The sequence below is a fragment of the Grampus griseus genome (genome assembly GCF_964374135.1).
Source record: "Grampus griseus genome assembly, chromosome: 14".
Lineage (NCBI taxonomy): Eukaryota > Metazoa > Chordata > Mammalia > Artiodactyla > Delphinidae > Grampus > Grampus griseus.
Window position 1 is genome coordinate 1,457,940 of NC_139008.1, and position 23,264 is coordinate 1,481,203.

At 56.8% G+C, this 23,264-nt stretch overlaps 1 protein-coding gene across 1 annotated transcript in view; it reads right to left on the reverse strand.

The window, feature by feature from the left end:
• MAD1L1 (mitotic arrest deficient 1 like 1) overlaps positions 1–23,264 on the reverse strand; it is a 318,428-nt gene that overhangs the window by 293,568 nt on the left and 1,596 nt on the right. The window contains exons 2-9 of the mRNA XM_082669805.1: positions 22,359–22,521; positions 18,927–19,067; positions 16,422–16,601; positions 13,918–14,042; positions 12,862–12,943; positions 11,501–11,631; positions 11,237–11,351; positions 9,131–9,192 (exon numbers count right to left, since the gene is read on the reverse strand). Coding sequence (XP_082525931.1) covers positions 9,131–9,192; positions 11,237–11,351; positions 11,501–11,631; positions 12,862–12,943; positions 13,918–14,042; positions 16,422–16,601; positions 18,927–19,067; positions 22,359–22,508 — 986 coding nt within the window. The 5' untranslated portion in view covers positions 22,509–22,521. The remainder of the gene's footprint in view (positions 1–9,130; positions 9,193–11,236; positions 11,352–11,500; positions 11,632–12,861; positions 12,944–13,917; positions 14,043–16,421; positions 16,602–18,926; positions 19,068–22,358; positions 22,522–23,264) is intronic.

Genomic DNA, 23,264 nt, shown 5'->3' on the forward strand with positions numbered 1-23,264 from the left:
CACTCTGCCTGGGGACGGGGGACCTGGGCCTCCACAAGGGAGGGGCCTGGTGCATAACGGGACCTCGGCAAGCACCTGCCAAGTCTGAACCAACTGGGACCCCAGAGCTACCTTCTCGTTCTCCCAAATGAGCCCCTGGGAATCCAGCAGAGTCTAATTTGTCTAAATCCTTTTATTATCTGGCTTTAGGTTTTCTTTTTACATGAATTTAAAAAGAGGCACAGAAGTAGAAGAGCCGTATCTACAAAACTGGGAGAAAAGCCCCCAAAAGAGCCAAGCGAGAAGCACAGAAGCACAGCCCCGCCTGAGTCCAGGATCCGCTTCGCTGAGCGCCCGGCTGCTGCGCGGCCTGGGGAGAGCACATGCAGGGGATGCAGCCCTGGAAGAGTCGGGAAGGGTTTCTTCTGGAAAGCATTTCTCTCTTACGTTCCCTACAATGGTGCAAAGCCCACAGCCCGTGGGCTGCTCTGAGCACGCAGAGTCGGGGGACGGGGCTGTGCCCACTGGGTCTCCATCAGAGCTTCCCAACCTGCCCAAGCCCAACCAGAACAAAGCAGCTTCTTCTCCCACTGGGGCCAAGCGAGCCTGTCAGAGACGCTGGTCCGTCCACACCTTGCTGCATAAATCCAGCAGGCAGAGACCGGTCCACACTGCTGCCGACTCTGAAACCTCACCGGGGAGCGGGAGACGGGCAGGGGCTGCTCCCCCGAGCCCCGGACTGGACTGTCGCTGAAAGAATGACCGCTGTCAGGAAGCTCTCTGCCACACTTGTTTTCTGGTTCCCACCGGGACACGCTGTGAATAACGCTGGGGCTCTGTCACAGCAGCCAAGCGAGCCAAAGGATGCCCTACCCAAGTCACATCAAACCACAAACGCACCAAACAAAGCCGTCACGATGCCATCACCCACTCACCAAACGTTTATGAAACGCCCACTGGACTTAGGCACAGAGGCTCTAAAGACAGGCCCCGCTCCTAGTTCACAAGACTGAAGCCTGAGGCTGACCAGTGCAGAAAACACAACCTCCAAGGCAAAAAGAAGCTGGGGACTCAGCCGCCCACAATGAGTAAACGCACGGGAACAACTGTTGTAGGCCTCCACGGGGATGTAAGGGGCTGAGATGGGTTCAGAAGTCCCCGGCCTCTGCCTGCGCCCTGTGGGGGAGGAAACTCACAGCTCTGGGGCTGTTCTCAGGGAGCCTGGCTGGGAGCTGACACCTCACAGAGGCACAGGCCTGAGGGAGAAATCAAGTATGTTTCAAGGCCCCCTGCAGACTCCAGGCTCCCTGAGAACAGCCCGTGGGGAATGCACGAGGTGGTGAATGAACCAACAATAAAAAGGATCACAGCCGAGACCAAGGCATCAGCAGGAGGGACCAGAAGGGGCCCCGCTCACGAGCCCCCGGAAGGCCAAAGCCTTCTCCTTCCCCCTCCTCTCGTGCCTGCAAAGAAAACACACCAAGACCAATGAAAACGACCCAGACGCGCGACAGCCCAGCTACCTTCCCAAGCAGCCACAGCGCGGCCTGTATTGATCAACCCAACACCTAGGTAATGAGAAATTGCCAACACAGTCACCAGGGTAACAAGTGTGTCCAGGGTGGTCAATACGATCTGTTCTCAGGAGGAAGTTAGGCACTCCCCCTCGCCGGCCTCCTAATTGGCCTCAGAAATCAGGGGAAACTAGTCCCCAGGACTCGTCATCTGGCCAGCCGACAAATGCTTTGGGGAAACGTCCAGCATCAGCACTTGTCAGTTCCCAGCTTTCACTCCAGATGATGGGTCAGCAGTTTGCGGGGGGGGGGGCGCAGCTGCCAGGTCTCAGAGCCAGCAAAACCCGCCTGCCTTTCCGTCTCCCCGGTACCAGCGTCCTCTGCAACCCCGCAGGCTCCGTCACACCTGCACTCACAGTGGCAGGTACTGTGCCCTCCCAGCCTGACTGAAACCAGGCCAGCTGCAGGCACAAAGGGATGGGGAAGGAGCCAAGCCACAGTGGCACCCTTGCCACGAGCAAACTGTTTCCTCTATGAAATTAGAGGCCTGGCGACAGGGACTCAACAGGCATCCCATGCCTACTGAATAAGGATCCCGCCAAGAAGGGCTGCTAAGAACTCTTTCTCAAAGCCCAGCCACTGCTCATTTCCTGCCCCCTCACTCTACTGGGACCTGACTTGGAATCTCTGCTAGAACCTCTGAAAGCATGCTGCCTGGAGCGACTGACGACGCTCTCACACTGTGACAGAAAGGTCAAGTACACGTTTTTGGAGGGCAATTTGGTCAAACACATATATCTTTTAGGTGAAAAAAATTCAACTTCTAAGAATTTATCCAACCAAAACAATGCTGCTTATTGGTGGGAAAAAAAAAAAACAAACCTGGAAATATCCACCAACAGGGGAATGAAGAAATCAGACCCATCCACACCACGAACACTGTATAGATTCTGAAAACAATTCAGTAGGCCCGTCTGGGTTGGTGCAGAAACACTGTCAGAAATTAGGTGGAAGAAAGCAAGGCTGCAGAGTACTAGTACAGAATGAGCACTTCTTAGGGGGTGGGTACATAAAGAGCTAGTATGACAAGGAAAAAATTCTTTTTAATTTTTTAAATTTTGTATCTATATGAGACAATAGACGTTCACTAAACCTACCGTGGTAATCATTTCATGATAACGTGTAAGTCCAATCATTATGCTGCAGACCTTAAACTTATACAGTGTTATTGGTTGATTACATCACAATTAAACTGGAAGAAAAAAAGAGCTTGGGGCTTCTTCCCTGGTGGCGCAGTGGTTGAGAGTCCGCCTGCCGATGCAGGGGACGCGGGTTCGTGCCCCGGTCCGGGAAGATCCCACATGCCGCGGAGCGGCTGGGCCCGTGAGCCATGGCCACTGAGCCTGCGTGTCCAGAGCCTGTGCTCCGCAACGGGAGAGGCCCCAACAGTGAGAGGCCCGCGTACCGCACACACACACACACACACACACACAAAAGAGCTTGTATGTACACACATTTCTAGAAAGATGCCCAGGAATTTATCAGGCATTGCCTAGAAGGACGGACTGGGGGTAAGAGCGGTAGCGCCCTGCTGCCCACCCCTGGGGGCAGCCCTCAATCCTGCTCTGAGAATGGCACCCCCGGGCATAACTAGAGCACCGCGTGATGGCGCCGGACAGCAGTGACACAGGGCAAGCCCGGAGGAGGTGAGACGGGGAGGACTGAAGACCACCTTCACTTTTCACCTTCCTCCTCTGCAGAGCTTGGGTTTACCATGAAACCACCTGCCCTTCTGCAGCCCACACCTGGCCTCCCCTGGTGACACTCCCGCAGCACTTGCCCCAAGTCCCCAAGATCCAGGAACACTGAAAAAGCCTGGGCTGGTCCCAGCTGCCCATGGGCCTTTGACAAGCTCAAGAAATGGGTTCCTTCCCAAAATGAAGGCTTTAAAAAGCATCCCCATCCACTCCTGACTTCAGTCCAGGCCACCTCCTAGGCCTTCTCCTTCCCCTCACAGCTGTCAGGAGCACCGATTACTCATCATCCTCGGACCAGCTTGACTGAAGCGTGACATACATACAACTGTGTAGCTGCTGCCGTGACAGTCACAGGTGAGGGTCCCCCAGGTCCCCAATCATATCCCAACCCAAGACTTAAGGAGCCACTCACCCTCCTTCTGTCACAGGTCAGTTTTGCCTTTTTTAAAATTTCAAGTAAATGGCATCATGCAGTGTGAACTGAATGAGTTGCCTTCCTTTGCTCAGTGAGAGATTCACGTTTCTGCACACAGCACCTGTCTCCTCCTGTTTCTTGCTCAGTGATGTTCCGTTCACGTGATGGACACCTGACTTGGTTCCCGGTTTGGGCTACTATGAATAAAGCTGCTGTGAACGCTCACACACGAGTCTCTGGGAGGCCACACGTCTTCGTTTCTCTTGGGTCAGTAACCAGGAGTGGAACTGCCAGGTGGTATCGCCCGCATACAGCAAGCTGCCCCGCGGTGGCCCAAGCAGCTGTGCTGTGTCCCACGGTACCACCAGCGTGTGAGACCTCCAGCTGCTCCACATCTTCACCAGGCGAGAGCAGTATTTCACCGTGACCTTACTCTGTACTCCTCGTTCTGTTTTTAATTAATTATTTGGCTGCGCCAAGTCTTAGTTGCTGCACGCAGGATCCCTGACCAGGGCTTTTTTTTTTTTTTTTTTTTGCGGTACGCGGGCCTCTCACTGTCGTGGCCTCTCCCATTGCTGAGCAACAGGCTCTGGACACGCAGGCTCAGCGGCCATGGCTCACGGGCCCAGCCGCTCCGCAGCAAATGGGATCCTCCCGGACGGGGCACGAACCCACGTCCCCTGCATCGGCAGGCGGACTCTCAGCCACTGCACCCCCAGGGAAGCCCCCCTATACTCCTCTTGTGACTAATGACACCGAGCATTTTTCATGTCCTTTTTCATCACTCATATCTTCTCAAAGTTATCTGTTCAAAGTCTTTCACCCATTTTTTAAATTTGGTCATCTTATCAATTTGGAGGAATATTTTCTGTACTGTGGATAAAAGTCCTCAGTCAGACACACATGTTGCAAATATTTTCTCCTAGTCTATGTTTTGCCCTATTTTTCTCTTAACTGTGTCTTTTGAAAGCATAAGTTTCTAATTTTGAAGTCTAACTTACCAATTTTTTTCATCTATGGTTCATGCTTTTTGTGTCCTAAGAACTCTTTGCCAAACCCAAGCAAAGCTTCCAGAAGTCTGTTTTTACATTTAAGTCCCTGCCCCACTGAACTGATTTTGTGGACAGTATGAGGCCTCTATTTGTACAGATTCCCTGCTGTTTCAGCACCATTTGTTGAAAGACTCTCTCCCATCGAATTATCTTGTCCCCTTTGACAAAAATCAATTGACTCTACACTCTTAGATTATTCCTGAACTTTCTATTCTGCCCTATTGATTTACATGCCTATCCTTACACCATGACCACCCTGTCTTGATTAATGCCGTTCACAGTGTGCCTGCAACCAGCTGCTGGAAGCTCTCTAACTCATTCTTCTTCCAAACTCTGACAGCTGTCTTAGGTCCCTTCCATTTCTATAGAGATTTTAGAATCAGTTTGTCAATTTCTCCCCAAAAATCCTCCTGGGACTCTGATAGGGATTGTGTTGAATCCATGAATTGTCTTAACAACACTGAGTACTCCAATCCATGAACACGGTCTCTCTCTCCAGTTACTTACGTTGTTACCAGGTTACCCTTAATTTCTCTCAGCAACTTCTTACTGTTTCCAGTGTATGGGTCCCATACACATATTTTGTTAAATTTATTCCCAGGTACTTCACAGACACATCACAGGGTGTCCCTCTTCAGTACCTTCAAATCATCCCGACACACCACGCTACCGAGGAATGAGGCTCAGCGAGTCACAGCCCTCCACACCACTGCCCACTCCCTCAGTCCAACCCTCAAGACCCTGGGACAAGAACGTCCGGACACCAGACGCAGCCACCCTCCTCCCCACACCAGCACCTACAAGTGCACAGGCCCCACCTCACCCACGCAGGGCATTCCCTCGCACCCTCAAAGTCCTGATGTCAACCTGCCCCTGACTCACATGACCCACGTGCTGCAGACAGGGGATCAGATGACGTCAAGGGTGGACAAGCTCGTCTGGCAGATAAGGACACTCGGCCCAGCAGGTTCCCTATAGGTTTGCACTGGCTGACCCACCAGCCAAGTCACCCCCACCGCCCCGTTATCCCTAGGTCCTCACGATTTAAGAAATCCCAAACTAGGAAGAGGGTGACCACCGTGGTGCCACGTGGACCCTTCTCTGTCCCTAACCTCTGCAAGACCGCAGAGCCCTCTACAGGCCCCAAGGTAGCAGGGAGCCGCCGTCACCAAGGGGGGGCGGTGCCACCTGGTGGCGGCAGCTCTCAGAAAACCACAGAGACGCTGGACGGCGGCCAGAGCCTGGGGTCATGACAGGCCCCAAATGAGCAAAATTACAGCAACGCCCTGACCGAAACACCCAACAAGGCTTCCCTGGTGGCGCAGTGGTTAAGAACCCGCCTGCCAATGCAGGGGACCCAGGTTCAAGCCCTGGTCCGGGAAGATCCCACATGCCATGGAGCCCGCGAGCCACAACTACTGAGCCCGTGCGCCTAGAGCCCGTGCTCCGCAACAAAAGAAGCCACCGCAGTGTGAAGCCCGCGCACCGCCACAAAGAGCAGCCCCCGCTCGCCACAACTAGAGAAAGCCCGCCACAGCAACGAAGACCCAGCACAGCCTAAACAAATAGATAAAAATAAATTAAAATATATATACATTAAAAAAGACACAACAGACTCCTGCCTGCCAGGCCAGGCCAAAACACCCTCCCAGCCCCTTGAACCTCTAACGCCAGGGCAACTGCTGGACTCCAACTTCTGCTGTCCGCTGAGGCTGGCTGATCACACTTTGGGGAAGGGGTCCCTGGACTAGCACGCAAAATCTCACGTCCACACGCACCCACTCGCAAACCTGTGTTTTTGTGGGGAGAAAGTACGACTTTCATCAGATTTTCAGAGATTCGTGACCCCATGGTGAGAAACTAACGTTCCAGAAGACTCTTCCATTTACAGATGTGGAAACGGGTGTAAAAGAGACCCCACAACACACAGGGGCTAAGCTGGGGTCAGACACATGTGCAACCACAGTTTAACAGGGTCTGAGATGGCCCCAGTCACTACCGCTGCACTGAACACTGCGAGAGTGACAAAGGGTGTCCTTCAGCTCCTGGCGGAGCCCACCTCCGCCCACCAGGCAGGGACCCCCAGACAACGTCACCTTGGAACAGTGCACGTCTCTTCCTCCCACGCCCACCCCTTTGCAGGGACCCCACACTGCAGCAACGGGCCCCCAGCCTCTCCCTGTGTCCGAGAACCCTATGCCCATTTCCCACCCCCATACTCAATTTCAAGAGACGTGGGCTCCACCAATTTACCCTCCCTGCTCAGAAACCGCTAATGACGGCCCAAAACCCGGCAACAGAGAGCCAAACCCCTCATGCTATTTGTGGTCACACCAAGACTCAAGTCCAGCGCTGGACAGGCGGACTCAATGGGCCTGACCTCAGCCCAGGCGTCTGCACGTGCACCAAACTCCCCAGGTGATCCAGCTGATGGGCCACACTTATACCGCAAGCCTGTGACCCTCCAACCGGCACTCGACACACGTACCCGCGTAAGCAGGGCAGGAGTTGCCGGAGGTGAGGGCCCGCCCCAAACGCCCTAGTAGGGACAGGAAAGGGCGGAAGAGCTAAGGTTTCCGAGGGGCCCCCAGAAGCGGCCCAGGCACAACCGCCACAAAGCACATGAAAAGAAGGCTTCTCTTTACAGGGGCTCCCACCAGGAACCCCAGGAGACGAGGACAGCCAGCCACACCTCACTGCTCTGCAGTGTGCACGGCACCCGGCGCACAGGCGCATCTAACCTCCACCAACACAGCGAGGCAAGCCCTGCGGCCCTGCCCAAGGGCAAGGGACTGGCCTGGAGCAGTGCGAAGACTCGAAGAGGGGCGCCCTGACAGGCGGGAGAGCGGGACACGACTCCAGCCTTCGCGAACCACCTGTTTTCCCTACAGGGAAACGCGTGCCCCCCTTTCCTGCTGACCCCGAGCTGCCAGCAGGCGTGGGCAGCCCCCACCTCCGCCAGCGCTCCAAACCACCCCTTCCTCCCGCCTCCAGGGCCTGGTCACTAAGGGCAGGCGGGGTAAACGCACAACACGCGTAAGCACGGGACCAGCCCAGAAGCCCGCGGGCATAGGCCCCAACCGTGTGCCAGCCGCTGGGAGGTGGGCGGCGGTGGTCAGGTTTGGAAGCGGGACCAAAAGGTGTCAAGGAGCAGCTACACCTTCCATCGCGTCCAGCACACTGACCCTTGCGCCATTCTGGCCAGAGACGGCAGCCGGCTGCGCGCCGGCCCTGCTGCCCTGACTGAGGTGTTCAAACACTCCAGCAGCCGGTGCCACCCGGCGCGAGAGGGCCTCCGATCTCCCGCACAAGAGAAAAGTCATGGAGCGTTCTCTTCTGACGTGAGCCTTCCTGGGAGTGGGAGGGAAGCTTCCCCACGAGTTCATCAGCCCAGAGAAAAGGAGGAAACACAAAACATCTAGGCCTCGCTGGGGCCAGCCCTACATGACCCTGGGTTCCGCAGGTGGAGTTCAGGAGGGAACAGCCTACTCTGTCCTCTGAGACTTAGCGATAGCGAGGCAGAAGGAAAACGAAGGGGCATCCTCAAGTGACAGACAGCTGGAGTCCATGGTGCGACGGAGCTGGTGCAGGTCCCAGAGGAGCAGTCAGAGGCTGTGATTACAGGACGGCCCTTTGCGGAGGGCTCTCTATCTAGGCCCAGCTTCCGAGAGCAGCAGGACAGACCCCCGAGAGGACACAGGCTTCAAGTCGCACAAGCAGACAAACAGGAGGCTCTCTAAACCCACAGGCCCCAGGCGCCAGGACTAAGCCTGAAGGACCAATCTCCCACCCCCACCCCCAGAGCGGAGCAGTGGGCAGTCGGTCTGCAGGCGGACCGGGCAGGGAAGGGACCTGGGGGCTAAGGGCCAGCGGTGGAGCGACACTGGAGAAAGGGGCAGTGGCCCCAGAAGGACAGGCAGCAGGACAGATGGAATCGGGAGCAGGGAGCGGTGGGAAGATGCCCGTCTGAGAACCAGGCCCGCTCGGCCATCCAGCAGCCCCGCCTGCCATTCACCTGCTGGCATTAGCTCAACAGACAAGCTGAGGCTGCTGCCAGGGCCTGATGGGAAACAATCCTCCATCACCCTGTGTTCCTTTTTTGCCCCTGAAGACTCAGTTTATCTCTACTCGTTACAACCACCTAAAAGAAATGACTTCCCTCAAAAGCAACTACTTCCTCAGTATAAATAAAAAAGAGCCCTTCAAGAAAAGCCAACAATGCAGGGCCCACACCTGCCAGCGCCCTGTCGAGAATGTCCCGTCCTCGGCGGGGAGAGTCCCTACTTCCATCTCCTTAAACCTAAGCAGCCGCAGGCAGGGCCTCTGCTGGAAGGAACCGGGCTGGCAGGGCCCATTCTGCCATCCGTGCGGGAAAAAGGTGGGGACCCTGTAGCCCAGGCGCCGTCCGCCTACCTGATGCTCAAGCCCGTGGTCTGGTCCAGCCTCTCCCAGCTCTGCAGTTTCGTCAGCAGCCTCTGAAAAGACACGGAAGTAGAGCCCTTAGAGCGCTGTGCCCGTCATCTCCGTGCAAGCGCCGGGCCCTCCCACCTCCTCCACACACGCACCTCGACCCCTAGCACGGCAGCACCACACAAAACCGACGACATCACCTCCCTGATCCTCCGGAACGGCCCGCCCTGATCGCTGAGCTAAAACGCAGAAACGCGCTCATCCGCTCCAAAGCAGACAGGTTGCTTCCCAACCGCTGAAGCTACACTGCGTGCTTAACATCTCATTCATTCCTGGCTCCGTAATTTCAAGATTCCCAGCAGGCCAGAAGGACTGCGGGCTGGGGGAAGGGGTCGGGAGCAGACAGCCTCCTGGACGGTCCTGCGATAACCACCAGGGGGGCAGACGCTGCCCACGGCCTTGTCGCCCATCCTCCGGGTGCTCCTCAGGATGCCAAGCCCCAGGGCAGACAGACTTGGGCCGAGAGCCAAACCCCACCCCCCAACACACGCACGCGCGTTGGGCTGGGCCCCTGTGGCCGCTGGGAAGAACAGGGGGCAGCAGCGGTGCCCCCACCCGGCCCGCATCCCGGGCCTCCCGCCCTTGTATTCTCACAGCCGCTCCACTGACCCACATCCCACATCGGAGTCTTGCTACCTTCCCAGACCGCGTGCCTTTGTCTGGCCTCCCACTCCTTCCGGGGGCCAAGCCCAGCGCTGTTCAGTGCGCTCATTCAGCCACTCAAGTACTTCCTGACCCCTATCGTGTGCCGGGCACAAGACTGGTTAATAAATCTATTACTACAGCTGGCGCTGAGTCAGGGTTTACCACTGTTTAAGCACGTTACACTACCTCATTTAATCCTCACAACCCTGTAGGGAGACACTCGTTCCTCGTTACACAGGTGGACAGAGAGGTTAAGTGATTTGCCGGGGTCACACCACCAGCGGGCACGCGACAGCAGGGCTGGAACCCAGGCAGTGTGATTCTACATGCAGAATCTTAACCAACTTCAAAACAAACTACGTCCAGAGAAAAGCTGCTGGACTCCGGAACTGTCTTTTCGGGCTAAGTGCCCACGTAAGCCGACGCCTGAACGGGATTTGTGCTCCAGACCCACGATGCCTCAGCTGGCAGTGAACCCACTGGGGGGCGCAGCTGACGAGCACTCTGACCAGACTGCAAGCTACGGGAAGTGGTGACATGGTTTACGCCGGGCAAACCAGAAAGGAAGGTGACTGAAGGTGACCACGGGGAAGCAGTGTGGAAGGACAGAAGGACCCCGGGCCTGGAGCCGGGAGGCCTTCGTGCTGGTCTGCTCAGCAAGCGAACAAGGATGCTTTCGGCACTGACTTCCACGGCCATCTCTACAACAACCCACAAAATGTCCCCATGAGTCCCAGCAGTAGCCACAGGGAAAGGAAACTCAGCATAGGTGTCTGTTCACATCCATGGGTGGGAACAACGTGCTCCAGGTACCACAGCCACCTCCTCTCTCTGACTCAGCATCAGAGCTCCTGAAACAAACTACTACGAGCTCGGTGGCTGAGAACAATACACATTGACTGTCTCACAGCTCCGTAGGTCAGAGCCCAGCAAGGGCCTCACTGTGCCAGGTCAAGGGGTCGCAGGGCCACACTCCTCCTGGATGCCCTGGGGAAGAACCCATTTCCTCGTCCGTTCCAGCCTCTAGAGGTGCCCACGTTCCCTGGCTCACAGCGCCTTCCTCCATTCATCGCCACCAAGAGCAGCAGCAAGTCCTCCTCACCTCACATGGCTCTGACCTCCAACCCCCTCCGGCCCCTGTCAGGACCTGTGAGCACAGCGGCCCAGCTGGGGCCCACCAGGAGCCCCAAGGGAGCCTCCCTACCACAGCTAGGGGTCAGCACCCTTCGATCCCCTTTGCCCACAGTTCTGGGGAGCAGGATGGGGCTGTCTTTAGGGGTCACTATTCTGCCCACCATACTAGCCCAGCGGCTGCCACATTTTAGCTGAACAGCTGGAATGTAGGACTAAAACACCCAGGGTCTCCCCTAGCCAGCCACAGGACACCCACGGGGACCAGCTCACCTCCTTCTCCAGCTCCAGGTCGACCAGGGTTTCCTGCATCTTCTCCTGCCGCCCCAGCCTCCGCTGCAGCCCCTCCAGCTCCTCCCGGAGCAGCCCGTTGGTGTCCCGCATCTCCCTGGCAGGGCCAGAAGCACAGTCACTCAAACAGCCGCACCGCCAGGGACGGTGCAGGAGCCCCTGGAGCAGGGGCTGCACCCAAGGAGGCTGCAAACATTTTGCACACGCGCGCACACACCGCCACCAACCCCCCCCCGGGCCCCTCACCGCAGGCAGGCGTTCTCCTCCCGCAGCTGCCGCAGCTCCCTCTCCACCGTGGGCAGCCGCGCCAGCTCAGACCTCATATTCTTCACGATTGCAGCGTCCTGCTCCTGCAGGGTCAGCTTCTGCTCCAAATCCTGATCGAGGCCGGAGACAGAGGGGAGAGTGTCATGGGCGCCTAACTGTCCCAGATCCATGGCAACTTCCACGGCCCTGGCCCCCGCCTCTGGGCAGGCTGCGCCGGCTGTGCCTCTGCACAGTGTCCTCAGGGGACACTCCCAGGGTAGCCCCACGCGCCACGTGCCGTGCCGCCTGCAGGGCAGGAGCCCGTCACACGTCCGGCACAAGGACGCGCGGCGAATGCTCCGTGAATCGACACCCACCCTCCCACGCTGGCTCTGCTTGCCACTCCCGTGGCACAGGGTCCTGACTGAGTCCTCGTACGGTGAGGACAGCCTGTCCATTACGACATGTAGTCCCCGGGAACACACGGAGACACCGGGGAGACTCAGTGACGAGTCACAGAACAACAAGCACTAAGGGGCCCAGCTCTGGGCCAGGTACTGGGTCAAGCAGCGGGGACACCATGACACAGAGGACAGATGAGGTCTCTGCAGGGAAGAGCGTACAAAAGACAGACATCAGGCCGTGCAGGCAAGTCACTACTGAGAAGCGGGCCAAGGACTCAGATGGGCGGACGGGGCGGGGGAGACGTAACGGGTCGTGTGAAGCAGTGAGGGCCGGGGAGGAGAGACGGACGAGCCGCAGAGGACAGCACGTGAAGACCAGAGGCGAAAGCGAGCCAGGAGGTCTGGAAGCTGACACGATGGAGCTGGGGGTACACGGAGCCAGAGCACGGGAGCGGGGCCCGGTGCGCGGACGTGGCTCTACGGGCGGCGGCAGCCATCACGGCTCCCCGGCCGCGTCCTCCCACAGGGCGGCAGCACGGCCTGAACCAGAGTCACGCCGACCTGGCTCTGAGACCCAGCTGAGTCCTGCACTAGCTGTGCGACGTCGCGCAGGCTGCTGTTCACCCTCTCCAGTCCTGTTCTATAATCTGCACAGCAGCCCGTGGTACCTGAAGTTATCACACGTTTACTTTTTACTCTCTGTGTTTGATTCTGATCTTCATCCAAAGCATACGAGCTTCCCGGGAGCAGAAATACGCGCCCCGGCATCCAGCACAGCGCCCGGCACATAAGGAGACAACCGACACGTGAACAGCTACAGTGGACACGGCAGCTAACCGCCACTAGAGGCCACTGAGTACGCCCCCAGTTCTGAAACAGCCACGGGTCATAGGGGGCCGGGCCCGGCGCTGTGACATCTCCCAGGCACAGGCCAGGGACTGAAACGGAGCAACTCACCTTAATCCTCTGCTCTTGGTCCACCCGTGCTTCTTGGCTGGCCTGGAGCTCCTGAACCTTCTGGTTAGCTTCCTGCCATTTCCTATTAAGAAAAAAGTACACCATGTGCAGAAACAGGCATGTGGTAAAGCCAGCACCTGCCCGCACTCTAAAAGCTCTCCAGCACAGACACACTCACTCACACACGCGTGCAAGCACACTCCTGCACGCTCCCTGCAAGGACGCCTCAGGGTCCAGGGCCCAGCCCCTGCTGCTGGCTCTGTGGCCTGAGTCGCAGGGCACGTGGGTAAGTCCAGACCACCTGTGAGTCCTCTCCCCTCCCCACACCTCTCACAATAGGAGCTTCTGCTGGCCCTGGAACAGCCAAAGCCAAGGACCCGCTGAGGACCGGCCCACCCCCCTCAACCCTGCCCCATTCCACCGAGTGGTCAGAACTCCCCTAAGACAACACCTGCTAAGGCAGAGGCCACGAGCTTTGGGAGAGCGCTGTCTTCCACCTGCATCTCCTGGCCAGCTCCTCCATCCTGCCGTGCCTTTGCTCAGAGGGTTCCCTCCCCAGGAACGTCCTTTCCCACCCACGTCCCCCCTGCCCCAGGGCATGTCCTACGCACGCTCAAACGCAACATCTTCTCTGAAAGCTCCCTCCAGGAAGGCATCCCACTCCCAGAGGAGGAAAGAAATGACTGTTCCCGCTTCTTATTCTTGGAACATTTGAAACACTGCTCTGTTCTAGCACTAAAAGGTCCTGGCTTCAAAGGCCTCAGTGTGTCCCAACAGCCTGTGGATGGGAGGCCAGCACACGAAGGGCACTCGTGGAACCTCAGAGCTTCAGTGCACACGACGATCGTGAACGCTGGGCGCTCACGCCACAGAGGGCATACGCAGGAGAGCAAGCCTGGGTCTGGCACATGGTTAACGAGTGGACGCCCAGCTCGGCACGCAGCCCAGCAGGCTTCGGGCCAACTGCACCCAGGTGGACAGCTGGCCAGGCTTACCTGGCAAAGGGGCGGGGACCCCTGCCCTGAAGGGGGCGGACCTGCCCGCCTCCACGCTCACCTGTGCTGCAGTTCCAGCTGCTCCTTCAGCTCCTGCCTCTCAGACTCCAGGCGTTTCACCTGCATCTCCTGGTTCATCACGCTCCACTGCAGGTCCGAGAGCCTCCCCTTCAGCACACTGACGGTCTGAAAGCGAGACAGACAAGAGCCGGTCCCCTCCCGTCCCGCTCTGGAGGGCGAGGACAGAGCCATCTCCTCCTTTGGAACACGTGACCGCCCCTCAACCCCACCTGAGCCCCGCCTCGGTGACCCGTGGCCTCTGGAGTGAGAACGCTGCCGGCCAAGGCGGGCCCGGGCCTCACACCTGGCAGCCTCCACACCCACACCCCACGTCACCCCTTCCCAGCCGGCGTGTGCACAGCCCCCCAGTCCGTGGCGGCCCACACCCACTCTGTCCTCAGCCCAGAATCCCTCCTCTAACCACCCCACCCCAGCACCGTGCCCCCCGCCCAGCTGTGCAGGAGACGCTACACGGGGACACGCCGGGCACCCGCCAAGCAGTCAGAAGTGGGCGCCGAGGCTCCTCAGCATGACGCCACGAGAGCCACACACAGCGAACGGGAGCTGCACGAGTGCCGCGGAGGCCAGAAGGGGTCATGGGGGAAGGCACGGGGAGGCCTCCAGGACAGCGAGTCCGCTAGACGGACACTGGGGCGGAACCGCGGTCCTCAGCTCGGACCACACCCTCCCCAGACAACCTTCTGGTGAGGGGACCCCACTTGTGGCTTTCCTGGGGCAAAAGAGCACGCCTCCAACAGGAAAAGCCAGCCCACTCAAGGGCGTCACTCTAAGTTAACAAGTGGAAACATCGCCCCATCAGCCTCTGAGAGTCAGACATCAACCTACAAGCTGAGGGCAAGAGGACGGCCTGGCAAACTCACCACAGTGAGCAACCCTCACACGGGGCACCGTCTGCAAACACGGAGGCCACAGCAGGCCCCCCAGGGAGGCTGATGGGGGGGTGGGTCTGTGTCCTACCCTCTCATCGACCTGCATGGTTTCCTTTATTATAACAGTGACTCTCAATCCGGGACCCAAAAAAGAATGAAGATACTTAAGATTTATTTAACAATGAACATATCCTTTGAGGATTCTTCCTGAACTAAATAAAGGTACAGGCGCTGTGCTGAATCCAGGAGCCAGACAGCCCACCGCCTGGAGGACAAAGCTGCGCGAAAGCCAGGCCACCACCAGGATGACCTCAGAGAGCACGAGCATCTAGGCCAGGCACCGCGACAAGAGAACACAGCTGTGCGGGCGGGAGGTTTACAAACCTAGACTCGGAACCAAGGACACCTTCTCCACGGGGTGAAAAGGGAGATGAGCAACGTCGGGGTCTCCGTCCCAAACCGCCACAACCCTTGCCACGCCAGGCCCCACGGGCATCTGCTCTGCAACTTCTGTGCCAAGGGTGCCGCCCAAATTGCTCCTCACTGAGCCATGTGCAGGACATGCCCACCCCCGTCCTCCAGAGAAGCCTGCGAGAGAGCACAAGCAGGCACACACCCAAGGCGGGAGGAGGACTTGTCTTACGGCCGCTCCTGCCAACATCCACGTCAGAAGACAGATGTAGGAACAAGCGTAACATGCTCTCCAGCGCGGCCAAGGCAGAGATAACCTGGCGCTGCTCCGAAGAGCCACCAGGGAGAGAAGACCACGCAGACACAGAACCCCGGTGATCCCGCGGCCCCCGACTCCCCCCCCCCGGCAGCGTCTCATCTTCCTCCTCGCAGCGCCTGTGATCCTGAGCAGCACAGCAAAGACACAGGGAAGGTCAGAGGAGTCCAATTTCCACAAGCATCAATGTCTGGGTTCTGTCTCTAAAGCTTACACAACCTTCGGTTGGTAGAGACCATAAGGACTACGGTTGATCTATGCTCTGGTTCCAGACATATTCTCAGACGCTAACAAACCTTATTAATAATCAAAGAAATGCAAATCCAGAGGCACATCTCCGGGGGCGGGGGCAGGGGGGGCAGAATCACAAGTATTTCCAGAAAACACCATTATCCGTGACAGGTAGAGGTTCCAGCGAAAGTAGAATCCTCAACAATAGCTACTAGTAGAACACAGCAACTGGTAGCAAAAGCCAGAGAGAGACCTGTACCTGGTGATCCTAGGGATCTGTCCAAACGAAATCATTCAACAGAAACAAAAAGGCTACACGCATGAAGCTATCTACCACATATGTATCTGTATGAGGGTGTGTGTGTGTATTAAAAAAAACACTTGAAAGTGACCAAAAACAGGTTAGTCAATCACTAAAAATAATCACAAAGACTAAAAAAGTATTCAACTTACTAACTGAAAACCACAGAATGGAAAATTAGTATTTCTGCTACGATCACAACCACGCAAAAACGTAGGCACACACGTGGGGAGCAGAAGTACACAGGGGCGCTACCACGGAGCTACCGTGCTGGAGGTGGGAGTTCATCTCCCCTCCGCCCAGAGACTGCTCGCGGGGAGAGGGCAGCACCCCAGCCCGGGGCCCCAGCCCCTCACCTCGCCGGCTTCGGCCAGGCCGTCCTCCTGGTCCCGCAGCCTCTTGCTGGCCGCGTCCAGGCTCTGCTGGCACACCCTGTAGCGCTGCAGCTGCTCCTTCATCTTCCCCTCCGCCTCGGCTTCCCGCTCCTGCAGCTGCCGAATGCGCGTCAGGAGCTCCTGGTTGCGGTCCACCTCGCGCTGCCAAGGAGAACGCCTGGTGAGACGGCGCGTGAGCAGGCCGAGCCCAGCCCACTCTGCCCGCCGGACAGCACCGAGACCCAGAGCAGAGCCACCGACAAGGCAAGAGCCAAGCCCACAGGCACCCCGAGGCCGCAGCGGGACGCCCTCCAAGGTGAGCACCCGGCCACAGCGGCGCGACGCCACATCTCACGGCGCCCCCCCGGGAGGGCGCTCGGCACACGTCACCGCCACCGACCACTGCTCACAGTGGCCATCTGCAAGGAGGAGCACAGCGATCTCACTCAGACTCGACCTTGGGAAGATGCCTCTGAGCTTGGCAGCTCCGGCGGCTCCCGTTCCAGTGAGTCGGCACGCCCCCAGACCCCAGAGAGTGGACGACCGGGCAGGGACAGGGGGCGTGGCCAGGAGCCTGCAGGCAGGAGCACGTGACCATGGGCCCTCATCTCCCCCAGAGCTTCAGAGCCACCCTGCACTGGCCCCCTCGAGGGGCCGCGTGGCTTGCGCTGGTAAGGAACGCACAGAACTCAGACTCCTCACTCTGACGATCTCGGGGTCCGAAGGGGCAAGTGTCGGCCACTGAGGTTACCCTCAGCCCAAGAAGCAAAGGGACCACAAGCGGCAGCCAGAGTCCCAGGGGCAAAGGCACCAAGTCCTAGTTACATGGAGCCTGACACTCTGCTGACCTCTGACCTCTCATCAGGAAGCTGAGCCGCAGAAGCTCCCGCCAAGGGCTGCCTGCCGGGCACTCGCAGGGCCTGCCGTACTCAGAGGCAGTGCTGAGACCAGGACTCTCGGAGCCCAGCGGCAAGGAGGAGCTTAAGAAAAGCACGGCCAGGGCCACGGCCTCTTGCTGATCCAGGGTTCAAAGGAGCCACCAACCGCGAGTACAGCCTCCAAACCACCAGGAGGCCTTAAAGCCTGGGGACCTGCCAAGATGCAGGAGTGAGCTGCTGTGGCTGTGCAGGGACCCGGCCAGCACGTCACAGGGCAAGACGTGGCATCTCTCCTCAGGCTGCCAGTCCCAAGTGCACATGCGGCAGTCCAGGCAGGTCCCCAGACCTTGGACACTGAAGTCTCACCATCTCATAGGTATTTCCAGGTGGCAGGGCTGAGATTCCCACCCACCTGCCCTCTCCACCCACTACCAAACTGGCAGTCCCTGAAAAACCTTCGCAGATACCCAAGACTCAAAGGGACAAACTGAAAACCACTGGCTCAGACGGCTCGAGAGCCGTCTTCAGCTAAGTCCACGGGCAGCGGGGAAAGGCCTCTCCGAGAGGAAGGCGCGAGCTCAGCGAGGGGCCCAGGATTAAGCTCAGTCAGCCCTGTACCCTTGGATTTCCCCAAGAAAGACTGTCAGTGACTCACTTCAATACTTGCAAGATTCCCCTGGCCTCTCCCTCTTCCTCTTCCCACCGGCTCCCCCAGGACATCTTTCCTAGGACAACCCAGAATATCGGCCGAAGCCCCACACTGAGCAGTACCAGGGCCAACGCCGAGGCAGCAGTCCCCCACCTGCAGCACACTGGGCTACTGAGTCCACACAACACACCACGGCCACGGGCCTGCACATCGGGCTCGAGTACATCCAGTTAGCATCTCACCCTCGAAGCCATCAGCTATTTCTACAGGGACTAGGAAAGAGTGGGAATATGCCACGTAAGGTGAGAATGGGGCCAGATATCCATCCTCAGGGAAAGCACAGAGGCCAGAGACTTTCTGGTCCAACGCTCTGCCTGTGGCAGCATTTCCACGACTCATCAGCACTTATTGAAAAACCCTGGCAAAGTGCTGTTAATCAAAGCAAAGGAAGCATGGAATTGATGCACTAAGTAAAAACCTAGCATCTCCTCTGGGTAACAGCCTGCCCTGGGTAAGGCAAGGGCAACCTGAAGCAGCCCCTGAGATTGGGGTTCCTGGCGCTGAGGCCTTATAACCATTTGCACAAGAGCCAGCCTGGACCTGAGACTCTTACACAAGCCGGTGACTTTCGAGGCCTGTAACCCCCAGGCCACCTGGCATTTGTGCCAGACCTCCATCCCAATTCTCACAGAGAAGACAGGGCAACGAGGCAGCCAGCGGAGACGAATGCCCACCAGCACCTCACTGCGCAGACGTGGCAGGGCAGCCGTCCCTTCGTGCTGCCCTCCCCGGGGACACAGAGCACACCTGAGGCCCGACCCACTTCCTCAGGTGGCCTAAGAAGGCAGGCCCTGGACACCTGGAGGAGAGCACCTGGGCCGCTGGCTGGGCTCTTGCTCCCCGCGGTCTGGCAGGTACACGCACCGCCCCCTTGCTCTGGGGGGCCCCACCAGAGCCCACCTCATAGCTCCTGGCACTGGCGCTGGCTGCCCGCTCCAGTTCCACGCGGGCCCTCTTGTGACTCAGCTCCATCTGCGTCTTCTCCCGCTCCACCTGGATGAGGTGGGACCTGGAACGGATCTGCTCTGCTCGCTCCTCCAGCTGACCGGGTCATGTGCAAAGAAAAGACAGGTCCTCAGAAGCTGCGTCAGCCAGGCGAGGGGCTCACTCAACACTCCCTCACCAAGCACCTGCTCCCAGCAAGGCCCTCGCTCAGCCCTGGGGAGGAAGGAACACCGGGCCCCCAGGTGGGAAAGGAGTGCAGGGAGGCAGCAAGACAAGAGAAGGTGACAAAGGACGAAAGAGGAAGGTGCGTTTTCAGATGACAGTGTGAGGGCTTGTTTCCTATGCCGTGTAACAAACTACCACCAACGCAGCAGCTTAAACGCCCATATGCTGGCTGTCGGTTTCATGGGTCAGAAGGCCGGGCACACAGAGCCAGGTTCTCCGATCAGGGTCTCAACATCTAAAATCCATGCAGTCGGCAAGCTGTGCTCTCCCCTATAGCTCAGCAGCCTCTTCCACGCTCCTATTTCCTTGCTGGCTGGAAGGCCCAGGCTGCTGTCAGCTCCCAGAGGCTGCCCACATTCCCTGCCACACGGCCCTCTCCACCTCCAAAGCCAACGAGTGGAATCCCTTTCCTGCTCTGCATCTCTGACTTCTCTGTCTGATCTCTGGACCCAGATTTTAAAGACTCACCTGATTGGGTCAGGCCCACCCAGGTACTCTCCCTACCTTAAGGTCAACTGATTGGAGCTATTAATTCTATCTGCAGAACCGCGGGGCCACAACACCTAGTTAGTGTTCGATTAAGTGGGAGAAACTCCAGTCCACCAGGGGCCAGCAGTTTGGGGCCCACCTCAGAAGTCTGCGTCCCCCAGAGGGTAGGTAAATAAGGTGGAACTGAAGCTCTGAAGGGCCTCAGAAGACACAGCCAACAGTACCACCAAATCACCGACTGCAAGGGCCTTGTCTTCAGGGGGCTAGAGCCCAACCCCTCCAAAAACGGCCTGCAGTCCAGCAACACAGCATCTCCTGGGCACTTAACAGAAATGCAGAGTCTCGGGCCACACCGCACAGATACCAAATTGGAACCTTCCTTTTAACCATATCTTCAGGTGGTTCATATGCACGTTAAAGTTCAAGATGCTCTGGGCTACAGAAAGTGGTTCTCATTTCAATCAGGGACACGGGGCACTGTCTGGGGACACAACTGATCGTCACAAGAAGGGGCGACACTCTGTGTTGGCTCCTGGCATGTAGTGGGTAGAAGTCAGGGATGTTGCTAAACATCCCACGATGCACAGGAATGTCCTACAAAACAAAAAATTATTCAGCCCAAAATGTCAACAGTGCCAAGTGTGAGAAATCCCAGGCCAGAGAAAAGACATTTTCTCCACCCTTCCCCCACATACTTTGGAGGCCAAAGTCCACACTTTCTTTACCCCTCTGATATTTTCTCTCATTTCAATTCCCACCTGTTGACATTTGGGAGTTCCTAACTCTACCCTCCATCAAACTCAGTCTTCCTAGTCTCACTCTGAGTCTGCAGCTAGGGCCCAGCTTCTTCAGAGGATGGCGGGACCCCAGCTCCGAGGGTGTGGGTACCACACGGAAGTCCCGGAGACACACATCCATTGGCCACATCTTCCTGGAACATTGACTATATCTGAAGGAAAGTCACTGAACATATTTTTATATTTAAGCCAATACTGACACGTAGCACAGCAGACTATAAACACCTGCACACAGAAACAGGAACCTTAAAATAAAGCAGGGGAGGGGACTAGTAGGCAACACACTGCTCTCTGCCTCCAGACTCCCCAGACCTGCAGCTGCTCTGTTCCCTCACTTGCTATTCCCTCACCTGCCAGGCATGGTAGGAAAGAGACAGAACACTGACTGAAGTCCTGAGACAGGACAGGTCCAAGGTCAGGGCTCCTAGGCAGGTCCGGTGCCACATGGCTCTCTAACCAGCTCACTCTGGCTACAGCTCTCATCTACTGATCTCCCAACCGGGGAAGCCTTTCAGGTCATAGGTGAGTGAGAACAAGGGACCCTGGAAATTCTAGACTCTATAGTTCCAACAGGCCAAAAGTTCCCAGACACCTCCATCAATAAAATTATAACTTTCTTAGACCAAAGATGCCAACTTCATATTCTGCCAGTGAGCAAGGATCAAAAACAAAAAACAAAAAAACCCTACAGTCTGTCACCACCACCCTTTCAAAAAAGGTGTTTTAACAACAAAAACAAATATAAATGACCTAATTTCAGGATAAAGAACAGTCCTTGCCAAAAACAAAAAAGGGCAGTGAGCAACTTAGCCCACTAACAAACACATAGTAAGTAATTCAACCATTCAGCAAACGAATGCATACAAACACAGCAGCCCCTGTTTTAGCAAATGTGGCATGGACTCATCAGGGCTCCCAGAGCAACAGGAAACCACTGGCTCGTCTGACACAGGACATTATAGCAGAAAGGCTGCAGCAACACAGGCAAGGCTGACAAGAGAGAAGGAATGCAAGCAGAGAAGCCAGAGATCACCTGATGCAGCCCTGACAGTGGCAGGGGCCTGGACATGGCTCAGACACCACATCCCCTCCCTATGTGGACCCAGTGATCCCTGCCCCAACTAGCACTGACCCCACGACTCTTCAGAACCTGAAGTCTTTCAGGAGACCTGAGCCTTTACAACTGTGTCCACAGTGAGCATTGTTGAGAACTTGGAATAAAGTGAAATAAGACTATGAGCAAAGTGAAACTATAAAAATCACCCCACGGCAGACTGAAGCGAAGATGTGCAAATGGCCCCCATGGTCTGAGGCTGTCATATGCCCAAGCCTTCACTCACTGCCCTGCCTTTCCTGCCAGGCTGACCAAGAACCTGTGCTTAAAACACAGCCCTCCCATGTGTTACACCACCAAGGGAGCCAGCAGCTGGCTACACAATTCCAGTGGTCATGTGCCCAGGCAGTTTGGGACTGTTTCCCTCGATTAAATGAATAAAGTGGCTTTCCAATCCTAGCTTTAGTGTCTGCGAGCTCGTTGGTGTCAGCACAATGCTGACCCACTCTGGGGGTGCTGTTATCTCAGGCTTTTGAGCCAGGACAGCTCAGGGCCAGACCATGACCTCTGGCTATCCTCCAAAACTATGCCTATCCACGTTGGAGATGTGGGAGATGGCCAGCTGACCTCTAGGCTGAGAAAGCGCACACCTGCCTCAACTATATGGGAGTTGAATCGGCCCTACCGAAGGGAAAGTCTCTGTATGTAGAGGCCCTTATCCTGACACAAACCGCTCTCCTACACCATCTGGAACTCGAACCAGCCCCACCTAAGAGCAGGTGTCTTTACCTAGAGGCCCCTATCCCAACACATACCACTCACCTGCATGCTCTGTTGGTACTGCATCTGCAGAGAACCTTGGGCAGAGGTGGAAACATCCAGTCCAGATCCTCCCTCCACTCGCTGAGAAATGAAGTTGTTCAAAGACCTCAGGGTGGACAGGACGGTGGTATTCTCCCCCAGGTCTTCCATGGCCACTTCCCTTCTGGAGGAAAGCAAGGCAAGGGTCACAGGAAGCCTTTTCATGAGCCATCAGCTCTGCCAGCTGCCCAGTCAGGGGGACCTTCGGGCAGTCCCACTCCCCTAATGCTCTCTCAGAGCCCTTATAATATTCCAGTGTCCGTAACCACATTCTTTGGAGTTCACTGGGAGCCCACACTGCCAATTTCTCAGAGAAGAAACGGAGGCATAAAAGTACAACATGCCACCAAGCTGCTGACCTGCACACCAGGAGGACAGACAGACGGCTCCCAAGATAAGATGCTCGACAATCAGGTGGCACGTCTCCCACATAAGCAATCACAAAAAGCCTAGCTTCTGGGAATTAGAAACAAAGCACACAATGGTGGCAGTAAGGATGACAACCACAGCAACGCTAATTACAGGATAACAAAGACGTTAGTAAGTGTCACTACTATTTCAGCCACAGGCACCACACAGAAAGGCACCTGATGTTCACTGGGCACCAGGACTTCCTGAACCTGTCTCCTCATCTGTACACTGAGGATCCCACTTTTCAAAGTTGTGAGGATTGTAAGGGCCCAAAAGAAGTCTCCAAATGGCAGACGGCACAGCTATTGCCGCGGAGTCTATCACTTTGCTTGTAATTTAACATATGACACGGCAATCATCACAATGGGCAGATGAATGAAACCTTCTTACACATTCTTCTAGAGATGATAGAAAACTAGGCTCCAAAAGTTACAGAACCTAGACTGGAACCTGGGT